This window comes from Lepidochelys kempii, chromosome 11 (genome assembly GCF_965140285.1).
Source record: "Lepidochelys kempii isolate rLepKem1 chromosome 11, rLepKem1.hap1, whole genome shotgun sequence".
Taxonomy (NCBI): Eukaryota; Metazoa; Chordata; order Testudines; family Cheloniidae; genus Lepidochelys; species Lepidochelys kempii.
The window spans coordinates 67,744,072-67,768,872 of record NC_136390.1 but is presented as its reverse complement, the minus strand read 5'-3'; the positions used below and the strand labels follow the sequence as shown (position 1 = coordinate 67,768,872).

Genomic DNA, 24,801 nt, shown 5'->3' with positions numbered 1-24,801 from the left:
AACAGGTATACCGGGTCTCCTTCGGTCAGGGAGTCTCCCTTATCTCTTACCTCAGCGGACTTCCCATATAGGAACAGACTCTCCATGTGTCAGGCTGCAGCACCATTTGGCCTGGCCACCCCTCTATCTAGACGGAGGGTAAGAGGGGCCATATTGTGTTGGTCATGTGACCATAATGCCACTTACTGAAATTTAGCCCCGTCACCCTTTGTCCATACGGAGAGACAGCCAGGTCAAATTTCAGTGGCACTGTGACTATGCAGTTGGAGTAATGCTCTGGATGGCTCAGCAGCAGCTACTCTGATTGAGTATGAAACCACTCTTTAAAAGTTGTCAGGCCATAGTCCCACCCGGCTCCACAGCCTACGGACCTTGGAGCAAGTGCAAAAATTGAGGGGGAGGGGGATGGCTCACACAGACCCTCATAACTGGCACCATTGGTGTGGATGACCTTCTTGCTACGTGTGAGAACCACATTGCCTAGGGAAGGATGGTTGTTTGGCACTAGATTTTTGTTCTGGACACCAGAAGGAAGATCCTTCCAAGGAGAGAAGAGATCCTCAAGGTGAGCCAAGTAATACGTAGAAAAACAGACAAAATTAAAAAAAGATATTTAGAGCGAATTATTTTCTGAGCTCTAGCTCCATTGTACTGTGGGGGAATCTAAGGCAAACAAAAGGTAAGAACAACTCCGCCTGGGCCACAGTGCTACAGTGATGTTTCGAATGCAGGAGTCTCTCATTCTGAGTCCTGTGCTTAGTCTACTTAAACTACTCAGCTGTCACTGCTTAGGGTCTGAGGCACCAGTTCACCCTCAGATCACGCAGGGGCCAGCATTTATGTTAGAGCAGAATGGCCTCCCTCAAAGGCGTAGTCAAATCAGTCAGGGCTTTCCACCTGGACTTTGGTTCTTGTGTCTATGAACTTGGGGACTTCCAGTCTTTGGTCAGTTAAATCATTAATTTTTAGAATTTAAAAGTGCTCCCATCTCCTTGCCTCTGAGCTCCTGTATGTACATTAGTAAAAAATAACACTTCACTCAGCAAACCAAAAGTAAAATTACTTACCTACACATTGTATCAAGGCAGGTCCTCCTGGAGCAGCTCCTCATGGCTAGAGGTGGCCCCACAGGTGCCCTGACCTCAGTTTCCTTATTATAAGGTTCCTCATAAACTCCATTTTGGATCTTAGATTCAATAGTGCCCTGGCAGCAGGCAAATTTATTAACATAAATTCTTCAAAATAAACCCCCAGAGTCACATAGTCCACCACTATAACATGAAAGCCAGGCTTTTCCTCCACTTCCTTCTTCAGAGTGTCAGGTTCCCATGCATCTCCCTGGTGTCCCCAAACTGAACTCAAAGCCCAAATGAAAAAGTACAAAATAAACAGTTTCTGCCTGGTCTGATCACAACAAAAATGCAAAGTAACCTAGGTCTGCCCAACCTGGGCTTCAGGTCTGAGTCCTTCCTTAATTGTCCCCAGAGTTGAATTATTTCCTTGGACCTTCCTTCTCCATAGGCTCAAAGAGGTCAGAGAGCAAACTTCCCTTCACTGGTCTCCTGGCCCTGAGCTTTCCCAGCTCTTAGTTCTTCCTGGGCTGGTCCCAGCTCCCTGTCCCTTGTCTGAAATACACTTCACTGGGACTGTTTCCTTGGACCTCCTCTTCTCCCTTGGCTCACAGAGGTCAGCAAGCAAACTCAACTCTGCTGCTCTTCTGGCCCTGAGCTTATTCTAGTTCTCCACTACTGTTCATTCCAAGATGCCCCATCCTACCTCCCCATTGCCACGTGACCCTTTATGTAGGTCGGGTGTGTTCTCTCCCACGGCTAGAAGGCAACTAACGAGGCACAGGTGGACTGGATTTGCTCTCTCTTAATGGGGCCAGTCCCCTTGTGACACCCATAGTTCTCCTACTCTGAAGTGGGCATCTGAATAAGAACATAAGAATGGCCATACTGTGTCAGACCAAAGGTCCATCCAGCCCAGTATCCTGTTTACTGACAGTGGCCAATGCCAAGTGCCCCAGAGGGAGTGAACCTAACAGGTAATGATCTAGTGATCTCTCTCCTACCATCCATCTCCACCCTCTGACAAACAGAGGCTAGGGACACCATTCCTTACCCATCCTGGCTAATAGCCATTAATGGACTTAACCTCCATTAATTTATTCAGTTCTCTTTTAAACCCTGTTATAGTCCTAGCCTTCACAACCTCCTCAGGCAAGCAGTTCCACGGGTTGACTGTGCGCTGAGTGAAGAAGAACTTCCTTTTATTTGTTTTAAAACTGCTGCCCATTAATTTCATTGGTGGCCCCTAGTTCTTATATTATGGGAACAAGTAAATAACTTTTCCTTATTCACTTTCTCCACACCACTCATGATTTTATAGACCTCTATCATATCCCCCCTTAGTCTCCTCTTTTCCAAGCTGAAAAGTTCTAGCCTCTTTAATCTCTCCTCATATGGGACCCATTCCAAACCCCTAATCATTTTAGTTGCCCTTCTCTGAACCTTTTCTAATGCCAGTATATCTTTTTTTGAGATAAGGGGACCACATCTGTACATAGTATTCAAGATGTGGGCGTACCATGGATTTATATAAGGGCAAGAAGATATTCTCTGTCTTATTCTCTATCCCTTTTTTAAGGATTCCTAACATCCCGTTTGCTTTTTTGACTGCCGCTGCACACTGCATGGACGTCTTCAGAGAACTATCCACGATGACTCCAAGATCTTTCTCCTGATTAGTTGTAGCTAAATTAGCCCCCATCACATTGTATGTATAGTTGGGGTTATTTTTTCCAATGTGCATTACTTTACATTTATCCACATGAAATTTCATTTGCCATTTTGTTGCCCAATTGCTTAGTTTTGTGAGATCTTTTTGAAGTTCTTCACAGTCTGCTTTGGTCTTAACTATCTTAAGCAGTTTAGTATCGTCTGCAAACTTTGCCACCTCACTGTTTACCCCTTTCTCCAGATCATTAATGAATAGGTTGAATAGGATTGATCCTAGGACTGACCCTTGGGGAACACCACTAGTTACCCCCCTCCATTCTGAAAATTTACCATTTTAATCACAATAACCTCCTCATTTTCCAACACAGAGGCGCTCTTCTATTTTTTTTTTTAATCCCTCTCTAGTCACACCACAATGCCAGCTGGTGGAGCTATTCACAGAACTGAGTGGCTATGGAACTCAGGCAACTGCCCAAGCTGAGAGGAAAAACTATAAATTCCAATTAATAAACATTATGAAAGATTAGTCATCTTCAGGAAGGATAATTTATCTTTTACCTACTTATTCATCTATTATACATTAAATGGAAATGAAGAGACTTATGGCTAAGTAAGATATCAATGTGAGGGCATCCCAACATTTTTCCATCTCTCTGCAGGAATAGTCCATAAGGGGAAAAAAGGATTGACTGAGATATTTCTCTTCAACTGGAATTCAATGCAAGTTAGATGATGCCTTGGGTGGGGTCTCAAGAAGAACCAGGTGCTCATTTCAGAGAAGGGGGAGGGATAGCTCTGTGATTTGAGCTTTGGCCTCCTAAACCCAGGGTTGTGAGTTCAATCCTTGAGGGGGCCATTTAGGGATCTGGGGCAAAAATTGGGGTTTGGTCCTGCTTTGAGCAGGGGGTTGGACTAGATGACCTCCTGAAGTCCTTTCCAACTCTGATATACTATGATTCTAAGGAAAGAATACACATAGGTAAGTACACTTTATCTTTCTCCCAGAGGGCTGTTGGTACTCCAAGATCTGTTACAACTGGGAAGTAGCCAGCAGTAAAACAATTTTCTACAAATGGGAGGGAAATATATAACATCAAGAAAACTGAATCAAGACAGGGAAAACCAGCTCTTATTTGAGGGTTTAGGGATTTTGAGGGGGTTGCTTCTGTTCTTTCTGTTGGTTTTTTATTTAGTTTTGATTTTTTCTTCCCTCACTATATGAAGCATTTTAATAAAGGAAAATCAAGGAAAAGATTGCAGAAACCTTTGTCCAAAACTCAGACAACACATCTGTTTTAATGTAATAGATAAAAGCATACACTGAAGGTTAGGTAGCCAAATAGCAAAAAATTGCTTGAATGAAGCACTGTGCGGTTCTTCTAAATTTATCAGTCTGGAAATAGTGGATATGAACATTTCACATCCCCTTCTTAGGTCAATGATCTTATCCTAAAATTGAATCCAATTTTCTTCAAGCACTAGTTATACATAAAACAAATTTGAATGTCCCAACTCTATGTAAAGTGTCCAATTTATTCACTTAGTAGTGGAAGGTCTTAAAATTCAAGGAAAGCAAATAGTGAAAACAATAATTTTGAGAGACAGAAAATTCTGGTTCAGGCCCGAGAATCACCTCATCTGGGGAAAAAATGCATGTAAGGATTTCAGATAGCTATAACCCCCAAACTTGCTAGCTCTTCAGTCCAATGTAATTGCTGACAGGAAAAATAATAATGGGAAATATCCAGAACACACCTCCATATATTCAAAAAAAGAAGATTTAGAGATTACCTGAAACTTCAAATCATTGCACTAGTCTCCCAATGGCATCTCTGCAGAGACACAACTTTAAAGTTTTTGGATGTGTGACGTTGCTTCAAAAACAGGCCAGGAATGGAAGGAACATGCTACAAGGCTCTTAACACTGAGACTTTGATCTTCAGGAAGCTAGGACTCAAACCCAGCCAGAGTCCATCTAGAAGAAACTGCAATGACTCAAACCCAGCCAGAGTCCATCTAGAAGAAACTGCAATATATTCCTGGTTGAGAAAAAAATGGGATTCTTGTCCTTTGAAAAACACCAAGATCTCAGAAGCCCTTGAATTGCCAAATTTGTGGACAATTAATAGATCTGAGCAAGAGCTCTCCTCAATAGTCATTCTCTAGAAAGCAAGTCCTTTCAGGTTCCAGGCCAAGTGCCTCAAGTACTTTCAGCCTGGCAGTTTGAGAGGATCCTGAAATAAGATCATGTCACAGACCATGGGGGTTCAATGATGCTGAGTGCCGCCTGTAGGAATCAGAGATTTTGGGCATCTGTGCCACTACCTCCCTGTTTAGGCTTGAGGGGAACTCCAATATAGAGGTCTTGGGCTGCTGGAGTAGACTGCTTTGCAGGCATGGAAGCCTGAAAACATGCACTATGTTTTCTTCTCTTATTGAAGAATGTTTCAGTCCTTCTGGCCCTTGTTCCTTCATACCAAACAAGGATGCTTCCATTCAGAGGAGAATATGACAGTCGGTGATAAGTACTAGTGGAGATGGAATGGCTGTATGGCCACCCCATGTCCTATCCCTAGGCTGGGAGGTGGGAGATGTCAGTCACTCCTAAACCCTGCATTGGTTCCTATTCAGAAGGCCCATTCACTCTCTTCCTTCTGGGGAAACCAAGATAACCCCTCAAGAGCATGGAAGACACAGAGATAGGTCTGTGAGATATAACAAGCCCTCATTAAGCATACGTATGGAGACTGTATTATTAATCCATTTATTTTGCATAACCTCATGGACCACTTTTTGTCCCTGATTAGGCCTTTTAACCCCCTTGATAATTTGTCAATATAAGTTTATGGCTGCACTTTTTATTGTATTTCATTTTAAAGAAGATTACATGCTTATGAAAAGGTGCCAGACTCAAAGAACTGGAGAATGACAACTAGCAGGACTAGCATAGGCAGCTGTGCTGTGCTCTCTCTTCCCTCTACCCTTTGAATATGCTTCATCCCCAAACTAGAGATGCCACCCCTCCCTCTCGACTGAGATCACCAATGGAGGTGTCAATTAGTGCCAGTTATTAGGTTACTAAATGAGGTACGGACAACTTTTCATGTAGCCTACCAGCTCTTTTTGGATTGGTCATCAAAAAGCTGTCAGACTTTTCATCACTGTTGAACTGAGCCAGATTCTAACTACTGACCAAGGGGTGACAATCTCTGTACCCCATTACTAATCTCCTGAGGCATCCTCTTGCCACTGAATGCCTGTTATACCTGACCTATTCTTTGCACTACATTTAAAAAAAAATTATACACACGCGCACACGTACACACACATATATATATATAAACCAATTCATTTGATACTTTATTTTATAAATCCCTGATTTTTATTACATTATATAATAGAGTAAGCCTTACTCAAAGCACAAGAACTGACTAAGCTGTTGATCTTTTAAGTGAAGCTTTCATGGAAGAAAGGATAGGATGACCTTCAAGGGATCTTTAGTGTCTGATTGTCTGTAGGAATAAGCTAATCAGGAGATGAAGTCTTGTATCTAAGCCAGACTTTAGATGGAACAGTGCAGTGAGGCTTCCAGAATAAAAGAAAGGAGTTTTCATTAAATACTTGTAAACACATTCAAACTGGAAATATAATAATTGTACCTTTGTGAACTAGAATTAATATAAATTCAAGAACACATGGACTTAATAAAGTCACAAGAGCAGCCAATGTTATAAGAAAACATTTAAGATGTTGAATAGATTTATATTTAAAAATACTTGTGCCTAGTTTAAGGGAGATTTAAAAAAAACGACTGAAAAATTAAATAATCTGGTTTGTCGTTAGCTGCTAGAGAATCAACATTTTGATCAGTTATGTTCCACTTGGGAAGTGCAAACCTCCAATTACTTTCAGCTTGTGTTAGTTTAACACAGGGATTTCAAAAATCATGTGGACATTTCTGGCACACACTCTCAGAACAAACGATTCACCCATCACCAAGTTATGGGCTTAATGCCAGTACAGCCGAGAGTCCTGCTCTGCCTTAAAGAATAATGTTTAACCAGTCAGCTACCGCTGCATTCAACCTGGGGTACTCAACGAAACTAACAAATCAGTATATTGCTCTAATGAGGTACCACACTTGCATCCAGAACTTAGTTTTAGTGTTGGAGATATGCAGGCATGTGAGAAGAGAATACTTAATCTACAGTGTATCTACTTGACAAAAGCTGGCTCTATTAAACAGCTGTCCATCTTCCTGCACTCAGGGGAAGGAAGCACTCCTCCCTAGCAAAGATGAAGAGAATATCAATGGGGCTAATCTCTTCAAAGTGCTAAGAGCTCAAAGCAATTGCCTGCAGTAGTACACAGTCCCCACCTCATTAGCTCAGCAAAGAAAACAGACACAAATATACAAAATACAATCCCACATTTCAGGCAAAAATATAAAGCACTGAATTTCCAAACCATTCCCCCTCTCCTTTCCAAGATACAAATATTTCATACATTTTAAATCATGTGTATATAGTGAAAATGTAGTTATACATATTAAAAACCTCTTCTCCTTCCTTTTTACACATTTAAATAGCATGGACTCTGGTCACATTGAAAAATGTTCATGTCATGGCATAAGTATTGTACAGCATAACTCCCCTTGTTAAACAAAGGAAAATTACTCACTAGCAATTCCTTCCCTTTGGAAGGCAGCGACAGTAATGAATAGACTGTGTTATATGGCTTCACCTACAAGGACACAAGGAGGCAAAATACCTGTCAATCAGATCCTATATATGAAGGCCCTGGTCCACCCACTTCTTTCCAGTTAGAGAATTTCAGAGGCAAAGGAAGATTCTGAGAGAGAGAAATTAGATGCAATGCAGAAGTCAGGGGAAAAGGATGCATGATGGAAGACAAGAGGACTACAACAAAAGATATGATCATTGAGCAATTTTGCCTTGTTTTACATTCCTGTATTCCTATCCTAACCACTGAGTCAGTCAAGGACAGCCAGTAGATATAGTCAGCAATGCCTGGAGGAGGAGGAGTGTTTATATTAATGTGTTGCTTGTAAGACTTTAAGACCAAGAGAGGCATCCTGTGATACAGCCATACAGCCCAGCTGGGACAAGGAAAGAGGTTAGGGCCTTAGGCCAACAAGACCGTCCACAGTTCCAAAAAACAAAGCTGTCTGAGCACCAGGAGACAAACAACAATACCTCTGAATTATTCTTTGTTATTTTCCTGAGAACACTGGCTTGTTACAGCAGTAACTGTTTGTCCCAATGCTTTGCAAAAACACCTGTGAGCAGGGATCTGACCCTAACAGATTATGTGCAAACACAAGGGAGTTTGGATGATAGAGTTGAGGTGAACCAGGCCATTATTGGTGTTGCCAGCTGGAGACCTACTGTCTGAAAAATATTAAGCCTCCATTGTCTTCATTAGTGATGGCTGAGTCAAAAAATCGTTGAGCTATAAAGTGATCTCCTGAAGAGATACATGTTAGGATACCAACCAGGCACGCAGAAGACATACTCCCAAAAGAAAATGAGCACTCCTTGTCTCCTCTACTCTGTTTACATCTGTGACTGTTGACTATTGGCTGCTCTACTGTCATACATGCTTGTGGAACATTGGGGAATCTCAAGTTTGTAGGACTAAGAAGATAGCCTGCAGTTATAAGAGGTTTATGCTCAGTCTCTGTTGGCCAAAGAAAGACTGTTCTCCTTGACCTCAACTCAAAAAGCTGGCACCTGTACAGCTGGTAATGAGAAGATTTGGGATAGGAAAGAGAGGCCAACTGAAAGTGGAGTTCGGGGAATCACTAGGCAAAAGGAGGACTAAGCTGGCTTGGGAAGAAAGATTCCTGGAGGTAGCGGATAGATTGCCACTAGGCTAATGTTAAGGACTTAAGAGGCCAAAGATGGGCCAGGAATCACATCCACACAGGCTGCAAAATGACTCAGACCCTTTGAAAGACCTATTGAACTAGCTGACTATCTGGATTGCTCCCCACTGGAGAGAGCATCTGAGGACTCTGAGGCAGAGATCCTATCTCTGCTGGATTCATCTTGGATCCCTCCTCAGATTCAGATTCCATCTTTTGTTTTGGCTTCTTTCCTTATTCCTTTGCTAAACAGGTCTGGAAGGAAAGACAGAAGCAGAATTATTGAGAAAAGGAGCTGAAACAGGGACTAGTGACACAAACTCCAATTATTCCAGGCTGAAGAAGGCAAAAGAACTGGAGGGAAGTGGACAGATGAGCTGTTATATCCATGGTTGGTTCACCTCCTTTATTCCTGGTAGGTGGAGCTATAACACTGTCTATAAGACAGAAAACTGAGAGTGAATAACAACTAGAAGTAGGGATTTTTGGTTTGTCTGAATTTTTACACCAAACTCAGAAAAATGCCAGTACAATTCCAAAGGATGAGTCAGACAGAACAAGCTATGTTTCCATATTCTCCTTATTTTACCCTAAATGAATTTGAAGCTCAGGCATTGAATGATGAGGGAAAAGGTACCCTGTAGATTTATTAGTGTTGTTATATAATCTGCCTTTTGGATAAAAAGATGCAGGCCAATAGGATGCTTGTAATAAATAAATTCAAATATGTATAAAAATCACCTGCCTTTCAATACAGAATTTAAAGGCATAGGGAAAAAAACCCACAGATTCAGAATATCACTGCTGCAACAAAGGCTAACTTCGTAAATGCTGCATGAGAGTATCTCTTTTTTTGTCAAGTTCTACTTTAACCATAAGTAAGAGGATACTAAATAAAGTGCAATGTAAAAACACCAGGAAAAATGGGGCCCAGATTTTCTCCTGCTCCTGAATTCTAGACTACTCCAGTTTATGCCAGCTGGCGGTGGTGCTCAAAGGCTGAGCATTGGTGGAGTGGAGGTGCATTCTGCCCCAGCCCCATGACCAGGCAGTTAATGCAGGAGAGCTGCATTAAACCAAGTGAGAGCTCTCCCTGGCTGGGAGAGTCTTCAGCTGGCCAGTTAGGACTAGATTCCATTTTGTGCCTTCTGATAGGTGCAAAGTGACCAAGAAGAAGAAGAAGAATATCACTGTCATCACTGCCATTGGCACCAATCTCTCGCAAAGATCTGGACCCAAAACTCCAGCTGAAATTGAGGAAATGAAATAATTTTGGTGTGCTTCCCATTGCAGGATCAGACCTTAAAATACATTTCACTACAAAATATTAAGTAGAAGTAATTATTTGCTTGGTTTATTTTTTTTTAAAGCACAGCACATAGTAATTTAGCCAGATCTGAATTTATTCTACTAAGCTATTTCTCCTCTTTTTAGCAAAAGGATTATTTCTGTTACACCCTTCTGCAGTTATCAGATTTCTGTGGACTAGGTTATGCCTTCAGGTAATGGATAGTGCAGAGATGGTGCCAGTCCAGGAATAGCCCCCAGAAGCAGTGTGCCTCACAGACCCCCTCCTGCCCCCGAGTCACAGTTACAGTGGCTGAAATAAAGAAAAAAAATGTGTATGGAATTTATGAAAGTGTGGAACTGTTTCCTTTTCACAAATTTCAAAGTGGACACATTTTTCATTTGTCGTGAACGTTTCTGTGCATTTTCCAAAGTTTTAACAGCAATGATCAAAATCGTGTTCCATCACAATTTCAAACATGATTTCAACAGAAAAATATGAACAACAGTGTTGTGGAAACATTCATGAAAAACAAAAAACAGATGTCAAAAATGTTTTACGAAAAGTCTGTTTTCAGAAGGTGGCTATTTTTTACTCTACATTTTCTTTGGGCTAAAATGTCTCCCCAGCTCTAATCACAGTTCCTCCCCTGCTTTCTCCTTGCTCCTGGTTGTAATTTACCACTGATCTAGACGAGCAGTTAATTACTAACTCCTCCACCAGGCGATGGCTCATCTACTCTGGCCAGTGACGGGTCTGGTGTAGAACCAAGGTTCACCCCGACCCTCCCATCTATTAGAGGGAGTGAGCAGGTGAATAGCCCAAAGCCAGGTTAGCCTGTCTATAGAAAATGTAAAGAGGGTTCTTATTCCCTTGTGCTGGTGTACAGCCTAAATCCCAAAGTAGCTCTTAGTACTCCCCCTCTAAAAGGTCAGTAGGAAAAGAGTGAAGAAAAGAATATCAGAGTGACTCCAAAATGCACGCGGTAGAGCTGAAGATTATAGCTATTTCATCACACTGCACGTGCTAGAAAGCCATACTCTACAAGTCTGATTTTCCCAGAATAAAATACTTGCTCCTTTTCTTAAATTTGCACGTTGTTCAGTGAAATAAAAACAAGCTACAGAGGCTTTTATCTTCCACCTAAAATAAAAGGGAGATGGAACCTCTGAGCTCACAGTGTATAAATTGCATTGAAATGTTTGACATGCAGTTTTAGATAAAACAAGGCTAGTAATTATTTCTAGTGCCACCTGAGCAGCCTATGGTCTTTTGCTAATAATGTGCTGTTTGCCCCGGCAAATAAAATGCAGACCAAATTAACTGAAACTTCTATTAAAGGATTATCCCATTTATGAAATCAACCTTACAGATTACAGAAAATGACTATGTATTCAATTTTGCTTGGGCACCTTTTTACTCAATTAAAAATGACTCCAGACAAATCCTTTTTGTTGTTTGACTTGAGCTCATGCAGTATATGAGGACCAGAAGGTTGGAATTATAACAATATTTACTTTAAACCTGCTAGTACAATATTCTAAGTAGCAGAGGCAGTGACCTATGCAGTTAAAGTTGTCTAACATTTCCCATTATAAGACCCTGGTTTTGGTTGCTTATAACTTTTCCAACTTGACATGGTTCAGGCTGACATTTTGCCTTTTGAGAGTCTGCCTAAGGCTGATTCTGGGGGGAAAGTGTCAGCTGAAATGGTTCAGCTGTTTTTCAGGATTAGATTGGAAAACGATGTTGTTTAGCCCATTTTGAAAAAAAAATTCTCTCAACCATTTGTTGTGAAGCTCTAGAGCCTCTATGCTTTGGAGCAGGGACTTGAGATTTGGGAGGTGAGTCACCCTGATGCCAGAGATGTGTCTTTTGCTATCCTAATGAAAATTCATCTTAATTTGGCCAAGTTATAACCTCTGGACAATCTCAAACTGTACATGCTCAGTATAGACTTTTTAGAGTTTGGCAGCTAAATTCTCTGAAGAGTCCATCTGCACAGAGCATGCTTCATCACCTCACAGTTCTATGTGCTGCCTGAATTGCAATCTCCACAGAGTGACTAAGCATCCTCATCCCAGGGATGAGCAGGACTTTCCTTATAATTACTCCTCCTAGCGGTTGTGGGCTGCTATGGCACCCTGACAATATGGAGGAGGAAGCTTCCTGGCTGAAATGTAGAGGGCTGAGTAACAGGAGGTTGGTACGGGGTGGAGATGCTGGATAAGGGGAGCAGGAGCAAGGAAAGGCAAAGGGAGGGGGGCAGAATAGGAACAGGAGCTGGGAACTAGAGGACAGGATCAGATGGAAGAAGTTGCCACTGTGAGTGTTCTGCAATCAGACCCCACGTGTCTCAAGTTGGATACCCAGAAACTGAGGAACATACAGTGGTTAACTATGAAAATGTCGGTTTATGTAACTTGCTCAGCATCACATTCACCTAGGAACTTTGGCAGAGGCAGGGCACAGAACCCTGCTCTCTAAGACAGCATTCAATTGCCTCACTCACAGGACCAACCTTTCACTGCCTCTGGATTCTCACCTCATTTGCAGCCATGCTGAGCTTTCACAACTGCAACTGAGGTCAATAGGAGCTTCAGTCCAACACACACACAGCTATGAAATGCGAGGTACTCCGAAAAATCACCTCCTAGGCATCTCAATGTGGGCACCTAACCTCAGTTGACAGCTTTGACAATATTGGCTTTAATTCCTGTGCCTCTATCCCCCACGTGTAAAATGGGGATAATAATATAACCACACCTCACAGAAGTGGAGTGAAGATAATTTGATGAATGCCTGTAAAGATCTAACATACTATGATGACAGCAGCACAAAAAAGCCCATAAGGGATGACTCTGTATTCAATTAAAGGTTTGGGTGGTGTGCGGTAAATAATGCCTGGGTCCACAAAGTGAATCCTGAGAATAAAAAGAAATATTGAATAGCAACCCACTCAAGGAGTTCATCCTGGGCACTAAATGGGGCAGGGGTCCTGTGAAAAAAATAGCATGTGACCATGTAATTAAAGACTGCACCTTATGCACAAGGGGCCCAAATTAATGTTGGACAGGCAACCTTAATACAGGCATTTCCTACATAAGAACAGCCACACAGGGTCAGACCAAAGGTCCATCAAGCCCAGTATCCTGTCCTCTGACAGTGGCCAATGGCAGGTGCCCCAAAGGGAATGAACAGACAGGTTATCATCAAGTGATCCATGCCCTGTAACCCAATCCCAGCTTCTGGCAAACGGAGGCTAGGGACACCATTCCTGCCCATCCTGGCTAATAGCCATTGATGGACCTATCTTCCATGAATCTATCTAGCTCCCTTTTGAACCCCGTTATAGTATTGGCCTGCACAACACCCTCTGGCAAGGTGTTCCAGAGGTTGACAGTGTGTTGCATGAAAAAATACTTTCTTGTGTTTGTTTTAAATCTGCTACCTATTAATTTCATTTGGTGGCCCCTTGTTCTTGTATTATGAGAAGGAGTAAATAACACTTCCTTATTTACTTTCTCTATACCACTCATGATTCTATAGACCTCTATCATATCCCCCCATAGTCGCCTCTTTTCCAAGCTGAAAAGTCCCAATCGTATTAATCTCTCCTCATACGGAAGCCGTTCTATACCCCTACTCACTTTTGTTGCCCTTTTCTGAACCTTTTCCAGTTCCAATATCTCTTTTTTGGGATGGGGCGACCACATCTGCACAGAGTATTCAAGGTGTGGGCGCACCATGGATTTATATAGAGGCAATATGACATTTTTTGTCTTATTATCTATCCCTTTCCTAATGATTCCCAACATTCCTAACTATTGAGTGCTTGCCTTGGCAAGCTTAATGTTCTTTTAACAGTGTTTTTGGATGTAATACAGACAGAAAGTGAGTCTTCTCATATGTTTAGAAAACTCAGCAAACCTTGCAGCAGAAATCATATAGCCACCATACTCCTTTTACATAGAGCAGAATTTTGCTCCTTTTCCTCAAACTGGGTGTAAACGGAGAAACACTGTCCCATCCCACTGAATCTGCCACGTATAGTAAACTGCTACATTTTCCTGGTACTACTCGCTGATTTCTGCATCTCAGCCATATCCTAAATGTCTTTCCTTACACAACAGGAGATTAGTGTGTGCACCTTAGGGTTCAAAGAGAATGTCCTGCAGCATCTATAGTTCTCACTCCTTACACTAACTGTTGCTATTAACTGTGCTGTTCATCATCTTTTCAGGTGGATTTGCTGGATGGAAACTGTGAAAAACACCCGAGAGCATCATATGCGGCAAGGTTGGTGGGTTGCTGATGAGGAAAGGAGGGGATTTGACATGTGCATGGTTTGTGAATGTTAGGTGTAGTGGTCAATATGTGCTGAGAATAGATATAAATGCCTGGAGATGGTGGTAAACTTACTTACTAAAGGACAGATCTGTTTTTAATAATAAAGGATAAGTCACAGAAATGTTAGGCCACGATACTGCAGAGAGTCGCCCACATGCTTAACTATGAGCCAGTGGGGTACCCACGGTGCACAACGTGAAGTAGATGTGCATGTCTTTGTAGGTCTGACATTAAGCTTGAGCCTGACCAAGTCTCACAATGGGCTGTGCCCTAGCTATCTCAAGGACTGTCTCACTTTCCATACCATAAGCTAGCGTTGTAGTTTCTCTAACTTCGCTCCTCCCCACACACAAACACAAAAACCCCTGGAACTATATTTAGAATGAGACTTCCAAGTAGAGGGGTGTAACATTTTGTTTGCATAGGTTTAAACTGAAGACAAGATCTACACCTAAGAAAGTGATCCAGTGAGAGAAAAGCTCAGGCAGAGAGAGAATAGACTTTACTGTTGATATTTAATCAGAGAAAGATTTAGGCAGATGTGGGGTCTATCCAAAGCCCACTTTAGGTAACTAGGGTCTTTCCATTAACTTAATTGGGCTTTGAATGAGGCTCAGAGAGAAAATGAATATCACTTTACTGGTCATATTCTCAGCTTCTGAAAAGAACTGCATCACAGCGCCAATCAGCACTTCTGCCAACAGTAACATTCAGATAAATAGAACCAGCAAAGAGCATCTTCAGCAGCACCATCTGGTTTCTCCCAACAATGTTACAAAGAAACCAGGCTTTCTTAGTAGCAGCTCTGCACTGGAGAACTTTCAGTAGCTGTCACATTGACAAAGGATGTTCCCATCTTCAGACCAAAATATAAGACCTTTCTCTTTACATTAGATTTCCCACAATAACTATCTTAAACTGGTAGCAAAAGAAAATCAAACAAAAATCTTCCATTAAGTATAATCACGTTGTTTTACAAGGAACGGATTACTTTATTTATGTAAATTTTTATATGCAGCTATCTCGGTGATGGGAACAAAACACATAATTAGATTTTAAGCAATTTGGGGCAGGGACTGTCTTTTCATTCTGTACAACGCCTAATAAAAAGGGGCTGTAATCCTAATTAGGGCATCTAAGCACTACCAGCATACAAACAACAGAGATACAAATACTGTAATATTCTATTGTAGTCAGATATTATTGCTTATGACTGCGTTCTTTTAAATTATGCTTCCTTGTGGTCATTCTTCCCAACTTGGCATCTCTGTTGTGGTTACTCCTGCAGAGAAAAAGTGGATTTTATCCAAATGATGGGAAATTTTGCCCATTCAGACTATCTGAAGCCGATAAGCTTTCTACTGGAAACTTCCCATCTGGCTCAAAATACTGCTATTGCATTTTTCAGGGATGTGACTCCTTTACAAATGCCCCTACATTACATTCCAGATATGAAAAAGCAAAACTCCTTCAAATCCACATCATGCAGAATGTGAGCTATTTTTCTAAACTCTATATTCTTACATAGAGCAGAGCTGAATTCAGACTTGTGGAAGTAGTAGAAAGTGTATAATGTCAATATAGTTTCTGAAAATGACAATACATTCTTTAGGGATTGAATATAGAGATCTGAAAAATTCCTTATAAAATGCTACAGTGTCCCATGGAACTTTTTATAGGAACAGCAACTCAGTGAAATAATATTCTATATTCTGTAGTTTTTTTACCATTATGACTGTAGTACTATTATTAGTAAACTGCTACTCTCTCACATCTCTCATATTTGATTTAAATGCTTGTGTCTGGCCTCATCAGCACTTAAGTGCATGCTTAAAGTTGAGCACACATTTAAGTGTTGCTCTGAACAGGAGTGTTTTCCAGAATTGGGACCTAAGTTTGTACTGTGATACAACTGATTATCTGCCCCTTGAAAGTGACGATTAATGTCCTAGGTAAAACAAAGCTATTTTTGTTCATTTTGTACAATGGCACCCTTAAAAATATAAAGGAGCAGTCAGTCACAATGCTAGTGACATATTGTAATATATGGCTGATGATGCAAAAAGCGTTGCACTATATATGTATTTCAATTCTTTGTACATAACAGACCACTTATTTCAATATGATAGGGCGCTGCAGGGAGAATAATAGGATTTATCATCGGTGGTTATGAAACACAACTGTTGTATAAACGTATGAAGAAGCAGTAGAAAAGGAAGAGAAATAAACCCCTCTGTTTTCCTCAGACAGTGAGCATTTCTTACCTTTATGTAATTCTTTTTTTGCATCATTGTAAATGTTTGGTTTTATGTAACAACTGAGCATTAATACAATTTGACAAATTGAAATAAGTGTGTGTCACATCATTAGTTGGTATAAACAGGCATCGATTCACGAAAGCCAATTTACACCGGTTGGGGATCTGGCCTCAGAATTTTAAACTCAATTACAAAATGCTTTCAGAGCAAAACACTTCTTTTGATAGTCAGTTTAAGAAAGGATCCTACCGGATGGGTCAAAGACCACCTGATTGCCAGGATGGGGGCCTGCATCTATAGATACCATTGGTGTTACCCTCCGAACATCCCAGAACTTCATCACACCGTAGGAGTCACAGGAAACAATGGTGTCACCCTGCCAAGTATTAAAAAATGAATAAATTATTATTTGTGCTTCAGAGAGGAAGAGAGCACTGTGGCAGACATGGAGCTCATGTGTAATAATGTTAAGAATACTGAGATAGTTACATGTTTATTATGCACCTATAATGCCCAGATTCAATGTGGTCTGTGCATGAAGATGAGAGAATGGCTTCTCAGATAAGAACACCCAAGCACATACGTGAAAGACAGTGGGGCAAACTGTTAGTTTCAAGGATCCTGTCTCCAACCAATTGCAAACCTTGTCTTGCCAAAGCTGGGAGTTACCAGATCAAAGGGCTATAAATGGTGAAAAGGTGACATGATTTGGGGGAAGTGGGGTGATTTGCCAGGTGCTGTCCATGGAGCTGTCAGTGAACCCTGACAGGGAGGCTTTAACAAGCTAACAGAGAGAAAGCTTCTGTGGAGAAGCTTAACGGCAGTTAGTCCAGAGGTCCCCACGTGGAAGATGGTTGAACACCTAATAAACTAGACATGTCCAGATGCTGTTTCCGTGTTTTTAAGATCTGTTTTCTCTTAAAGGATTTTGTTCTAAATAAATAATACTTGCCTTAAAGCTGGCTCTTTGATCACTGATGACCATTGCCATTGCCCTGGAGGGAACAGAATTTCAGGGCCTGGACAAAAGTCCGATCTGCTGAGGTAACCATGGTCAATACACAGGGGACTTCAACTCAGGGCCTGGTCTGAGAGTGGGTGACCTGCCTGATTCCATCCTAAGAGACAGGCGACGGCTAAAGGCTTGAGACCTAAATGGGGGCAGCTTATAGAGTCCAGGAAAGATGCAGTTAGCCTGGTAACTATGAATTTGTAACTGAAATTGTATCTTTAAATGCTTTCATTTTGCATGTTGTTTTGTCTTTGGGAAAACAGAGAAAGTGAATGATATTTTAAAAAAAAAATCTCTAAAAAACATAACACAATGGGGGAAAAGTTTATAAAAATTGTCAGGTTGACTTCACATTGATTGCAGATCAATTTTATATGCAAAAGAATATTTAAATGTTAGCTACACTTGAAGTTAAGCAGCACTTACACTTTGATTTTTATAGTTATTTTTATTAAGGGTAACGTTAATATTACAATGCAGAGAAAGCTTATGTGGTTACTGACTGCTAATAAAACTAGTCATTAAAATATAAATATATATACACATACAATATAAATATAATTAGTACAGTACTCTCATTAAAACTCAATCAATATAATACTTAATCTTTCATTGCAATATATCATAATCATAACCTGCACTAGACCTCCTTCCCAGACAGTGCTATTGGAGGAATTTAAAGAGGAGCTACTTTCGTCCGTGAGCTTACTGAGCTCAGAAAAAATCAGTGGTTTTGCTGTGACAAATAGTTCACAGAATAGCCACACTTATAATATCTGACGGAAACAGCAAAGAGCAAAGAGGATGTTTCAAAAGGCACATGTATGATAGCGTCCATATAGAGCCTTTTGATGGCATTAGGACAAAACATGAAACCTTTCTGTAAGGTATATTATTAAGAGCTCTCACTCTGTAGACCTTAACCAAATAAAACTCATTTTCTTCAGCGTGGGCCACATGTGAGCAGAACTGTATCCCTATATTACCCTTTTCTAAATAACTGTACAGGTTTAATAAAACCCTATTGTGAAAGGGTTTAAACACCAGAAGAAAAAGTTCACAGGAGGTGTGACACTTCTTGGGGACTGAGTCACCTTGTTCTCCCTGCCGCCAGCATCAGGGAGACATGCTTGTACTTAACTGGGTGTCATCTCCCTGGAAACACCAGCCTGTTAGCCACCCAAGTACTCTCCTCTGGGCTATTCCAGCCCCCACTTAACATTAAAAAGGTTGCAGAGCAGTTTTTAAACTAAGATGGGGGAAAGCCGATTGCTGCAGAGGAGCACGTGGATCGGACAGAGACTTCTCTTAGAGGAGAGTCTATTGATAGAGATTCTCTAGGTTTTAGTCAGGAGGAGAGGATGGATGAGGATAACATATGGGCCAGATCAGATGAGAAACAGTCACATAAAAAAGAATCTGACATATCAGAAAAGGGCAGACAGATAAGCAGTGACAAGTTTATAAAGTGCTTGTACACAAATGCTAGAAGTCTAAATAATAAGATGGGTGAACTAAAGTGCCTTGTGTTAAAGGAGGATATTGATATAATTGGCATCACAGTAAAAATCTTAAATGAATCCACATGTTCCATAGAATCTCTATGGATAGTAATTCTATGCTCTAATAAGAATATAACAGTAGGGATCTATTATCGACCACTTGACCAAGATAGTGATAGTGACTATGAAATGCTAAGGGAGATTAGAGAGGCTATCAAAATAAAGAACTCAATTATAGTGGGGGACTTCAATTATCCCCATATTGACTGGGTACATGTCACCTCAGAACGAAATGCAGAGATAAAATTTCTCGATACTTTAAGTGACTGCTTCTTGGAGCAGCTGGTACAGGAACCCACAAGGGGAGAGGCAACGCTCGATCTAGTCCTGAGTAGAGCGCAGGATCTGGTCCAAGAGGTAACTATAACAGGACTGCTTGGAAATAGTGACCAGAATATAACAACATTTAACATTCCTGTGGTGGGAAGAACACCTCAACAGCCCAACATGGTGGCATTTAATTTCAGAAAAGGGGAACTATGCAAAAATGAGGAGGTTAGTTAAACAGAAATTAAAAGGTACAGTGACTAGAGTGAAATCCCTGCAAGCTGCATGGACACTTCTCAAAGACACCATAACAGAGGCCCAACTTAAATGTATATCCCAAATTAAAAAAACACAGTAAAAGAACTAAAAAAGAGCCACCGTGGCTTAACAACCATGTAAAAGAAGCAGTGAGTGATAAAAAGGCATATTTTAAAAAGTGGAAGTCAAATCCTAGTGAGGTAAATAGAAAAGAGCATAAACACTGCCAAATTAAATGTAAAAATGTAATAAGAAAAGCCAGAAAGGAATTTGAAGAACAGCTAGCCAAAAACTCAAAAGGTAATAACAGAATGTTTTTTAAGTACATCAGAAGCAGGAAGCCTGCTAAACAACCAGTGGGGGCCCTGGACGATCGAGATACAAAAGGAGCACTTAAAGGCGATAAACTAATTGCGGAGAAACCAAATGAATTCTTTGCTTTAGTCTTCACAGCTGAGGATGTCAGGGAGATTCCCAAACCTGAGACATCCTTTGTAGGTGACAAATCTGAGGAATTGTCACAGATTGAAGTGTCATTAGAGGAGGTTTTGGAATTAATTGAGAATCTTAACAGTAACAAGTCACCGGGACCAGATGGCATTCACCCAAGAGTTCTGAAAGAACTCAAATGTGAAATTGCGGAACTATTAACTATGGTTTGTAACATGTCCTTTAAATCACCTTCTGTACTCAATGATCAGAAGATAGGTAATGTAACGCCAATATTTTAAAAAGGCTCTAGAGCTGATCCTGGCAATTACAGACCGGTAAGTCTAAAATCAGTACCAGTCAAATTAGTTGAAACAATAGTAGAGAATAAAATTGTCAGACGCATAGAAGAACATAAATTGTTGGACAAAAGTCAGCATGGTTTCTGTAAAGGGAAATCATGTCTAACTGATCTATTAGAGTTCTTTGAAGGGGTCAACAAACATGTGGACAAGGGGGATCCAGTGGACATAGTGTACTTATATTTCCAGAAAGCCTTTGTCAAGGTCCCTCACCAAAGGCTCTTAAGTAAATTAAGTTGTCATGGGATAAGAGGGAAGATCCTTTCATGGACTGAGAACTGGTTAAAAGACAGGGAACAATGGGTAGGAAGAAATGGTAAATTTTCAGAATGGAGGGGGGTAACTAGTGGTGTTCCCCAAGGGCCAGTCCTAGGACCAATCCTATTCAACTTATTCATAAATGATCTGGAGAAAGGGTTAAACAGTGAGGTGGCAAAGTTTGCAGACGATACTAAACTGCTCAAGATAGTTAAGACCAAAGCAGACTGTGAAGAACTTCAAAAAGATCTCACAACACTAAGTGATTGGGCGACAAAATGGCAAATGAAATTTAATGTGAATAAATGTAAAGTAATGCGCATTGGAAAAAATAACCCCAACTATACATACAATATGATGGGGGCTAATGTAGCTACAACTAATCAGGAAAGAGATCTTGGAGTCATCATGGATAGTTCTCTGAAGACATCCATGCAGTGTGCAGTGGCAGTCAAAAAAGCAAACAGGATGTTAAGAATCATTTAAAAAGGGATAGAGAATAAGATGGAGAATATATTTTTGCTCTTATATAAATCCATGGTACGCCCACATCTTGAATACTGTATACAGATGTGGTCCCCTCATCTCAAAAAAAGATATACTGGCATTAGAAAAGGTTCAGAGAAGAGCAATTAAAATGATTAGGGGTCTGGAATGGGTCCCATATGAGGGGAGATTAAAGAGGCTAGAACTTTTCAGCTTGGAAAAGAGGAGACTAAGGGGTATATGATAGAGGTCTATAAAATCATGAGTGGTGTGGAGAAAGTGAATAAGGAAAAGTTATTTTCTTGTTCCCATAAGAACTAGGGGCCACCAAATGAAATTAATGGGCAGCAGTTTTAAAACAAATAAAAGGAAGTTCTTCTTCACTCAGCGCACAGTCAACCCGTGGAACTACTTTGCCTTGCAGGTTAATAGGTGTACCCTGGCCCATGACTCCCTTTAAAGCATTTCCCGGTGATACCCAGCCCCTGACACTAGCTACTCACAGAATTACCACATCCGCTGTCCCCAAGGAAACAGTGTACACACCAGATTGTATGATTCATCTCAGGATCAGCCCTTTGCTTAATATCACAGCACTTAGATATGTTTATAGTGAAGGCAAACATAAGTTTACTACCAACAATTGAAGATTCAAGGGATAGTGAGGAAGGACATTGGAAATAAAAGGTTACATGTAAAACAAGATCATAACATGCTTTCTAGAGACTAAATGTAACTATTAGATTAGCCTCCTGTCTAATGAAATTTATCTCACCCAACGCCTTTTGCAGCTTCTTCTGTTCAGGTGGGCAGAAATCCTGTTTTCATGAATGTAAATGCACTGCCCATTTACTTCCTAGGTTCAGCATGAAGGAATGTCTTCTTTGACTTCTACTTATATCCCCAAAGTTAATTATCTGTACTCACAGTATAGCCCACTCCACCATTCACTTGTTTTTGTGTGTGTTCTTTTCTGCTGACTACATCTCTTTGATAACTTCCTATGTAAATGATCATCCACTGTGTTAGCTTACATGCCTAATTTACATGTGACAGAAAGGTGAATAAACATCTTTTGTCTAACAAAAGCCTGCTTCTCCATCTGTACTGTGGTACTGAGTCTAAGAACATATTTTAGAGCATAAGTGCTTCATAATATCTGTACACACATTTCACAATGATATCACAGAGCAATGTGACCTGGCTTTCATTTAAGGCGTCACATAACATTCTTTAGTGAACCAGAATGTACATACCTGAATCAGGATATTTTATAACCCTCTTGCTAGCTGGCATTAATGGGTTTTTGGGTCACAGAAGGCCTAACCAAAATAAATAAATACATGAAAATAAAAATCCCCCTATTAGGGTTTCCAGTTTGATAAGGTTGTGAGTCAACCAACAAAACACACATCACCGAAGTCTCTGGCCATAGCTCTTCCTGAGGGAAATCATGAGTTGACCATCACATAGTTTCAGGTATTTTACCCAGTACAATGTACAACTAAGATAAATTTCAAACAACATAAAAGCTGTATCAAGAGGGCAACGCATGTCTATAGAATTCTCTGGTTTTTCATCAGCTATAAAAATAATCCATGCACCTTTTTCTTCAGTACACTGAGGCCCAATGTGTTTTACTGATGCAGCTTGTCATAAAAATAAAGGGAAGGGTAAACCCCTTTGAAATCCCTCCTGGCCAGGGGAAAGCTCCTCTCACCTGTAAAGGGTTAAGAAGCTAAAGGTAACCTCGCTGGCACCTGACCAAAATGACCAATGAGGAGACAAGATACTTTCAAAAGCTGGGAGGAGGGAGAGAAACAAAGGGTCTGTGTCTGTCTGTAGTCGTCTTGGCCGGGGACAGAACAGGAATGGAGTCTTAGAACTTTTAGTAAGTAATCTAGCTAGGTATGTGTTAGATTATGATTTCTTTAAATGGCTGAGAAAAGAATTGTGCTGAATAGAATAACTATTTCTGTCTGTGTATCTTCTTTGTAACTTAAGGTTTTGCCTAGAGGGGTTCTCTATGTTTTTGAATCTAATTACCCTGTAAGATATCTACCATCCTGATTTTACAGGGGGGATTTCTTTATTTCTATTTACTTCTATTTTTTATTAAAAGTCTTCTTGTAAAACACTGAATGCTTTTTCATTGTTCTCAGATCCAAGGGTTTGGGTCTGTGGTCACCTATGCAAATTGGTGAGGCTTTTTATCCAACATTTCCCAGGAAAGGGGGGGTGCAAGTGTTGGGAGGATTGTTCATTGTTCTTAAGATCCAAGGGTCTGGATCTGTAGTCACCTAGGCAAATTGGTGAGGCTTTTTACCAAACCTTGTCCAGGAAGTGGGGTGCAAGGTTTTGGGAAGTATTTTGGGGGGAAGGACGCGTCCAAACAGCTCTTCCCCAGTAACCAGTATTAGTTTGGTGGTGGTAGCGGCCAGTCCAAGGATAACGGGGGTAATATTTTGTACCTTGGGGAAGTTTTGACCTAAGCTGGTAAAGATAAGCTTAGGAGGTTTTTCATGCAGGTCCCCACATCTATACCCTAGAGTTCAGAGTGGGGGAGGAACCGTGACACAGCTCATGAGGCAATGCCTGGGGGCTAAAGGGTTATACGGTAGGGCTATGTACCTCTTGCAAGGGAGCGTCTGCACATTTTATCACATCTATACAGAATAGGGTTTTTCAGAGGAATATTAGAAGAATTCTGGAAACATGGCCAGGGGTGGGGTGGAGGGGAGGTTACTTGAGGTATGTAGAAGGGGAATGTATTCAATCAGTGTCAAAACTCCTGGGTGAAAATACTGCTCCAGCAAAGACCCTGTGAATCTCAGGCAGCAAGTTGAAAGAACAGGGTAAAATAACTGAAACAGTGCGATGAATGGCTCAAGATTACAATATAGCAATCGAAAGAGACTGAGAAGTGCTGCCAAACTCAGGAAGGCTTTTTTCCCCCCTACTCACTGAGGTGATGCAGAAAGAGTCATAGGTTTTTTTGGTATATTAGGAAAATTTGAAAGGCATGTCTTATGAAGTCTGGGTGTTAAATGTATAAATCGTTAAAACAAGCCAAGGAGTTTTCACAGATCTGCTTATAATAGATTATACAGTCTGGTATAACTTTTTCTCATGTTAGCTCCTCAGCAAATAATAATTTCATTTTACAATGTTGGGCCTGATCCTGGAACCCTGGCTCTTGGACGCTTCTTAACTAATCTTTACCCATGCAACTAGTCCCATTGACACTCTGGTTTATGTTGTGGCATTTAGCAGCTTAGGGTAGGAAACAAGATGGAGCTGTATTGCCCCAGTGGGAATTCTGTGAGGTACTGTGCCTCAGGAGGAATGTGAATGCTGCATCATCCTTGGACTTCTCTCCTCAGTGGGCTAGATTCATAGCCAGCACAGAGGGACAGGGAGGAAAAAGATCCTGCTTATTCCCCATCCCATATGGGAAAACTTGCACACCAGGAACTGTGGTTGTGATGATGACTTAAGGGGGTGCAAAGGAAAACTCCTTGGCCCTGATCTTCCAAACACTTAACTTCTGTAGGACGACTAATCTGCTTAAAGTTAAGCACGGGCATAAGTGTTTGCAGGACAGGCAACCTTCTTCTCCACTGCTATGCACCAGTTCTACGGC

At 40.9% G+C, this 24,801-nt stretch overlaps 1 protein-coding gene across 3 annotated transcripts in view; it reads right to left on the bottom strand.

The window, feature by feature from the left end:
• SPAG16 (sperm associated antigen 16) overlaps positions 1 to 24,801 on the bottom strand; it is a 722,869-nt gene that overhangs the window by 119,598 nt on the left and 578,470 nt on the right. For 2 of the 3 annotated variants that reach the window (XM_073306724.2, XM_073306726.2), the window contains one exon: positions 16,774 to 16,900. The exons of the other annotated variant lie outside the window; for it this stretch is intronic. In XM_073306724.2, coding sequence (XP_073162825.1) covers positions 16,774 to 16,900 — 127 coding nt within the window. The remainder of the gene's footprint in view (positions 1 to 16,773; positions 16,901 to 24,801) is intronic. 3 annotated transcript variants of the gene reach the window in all.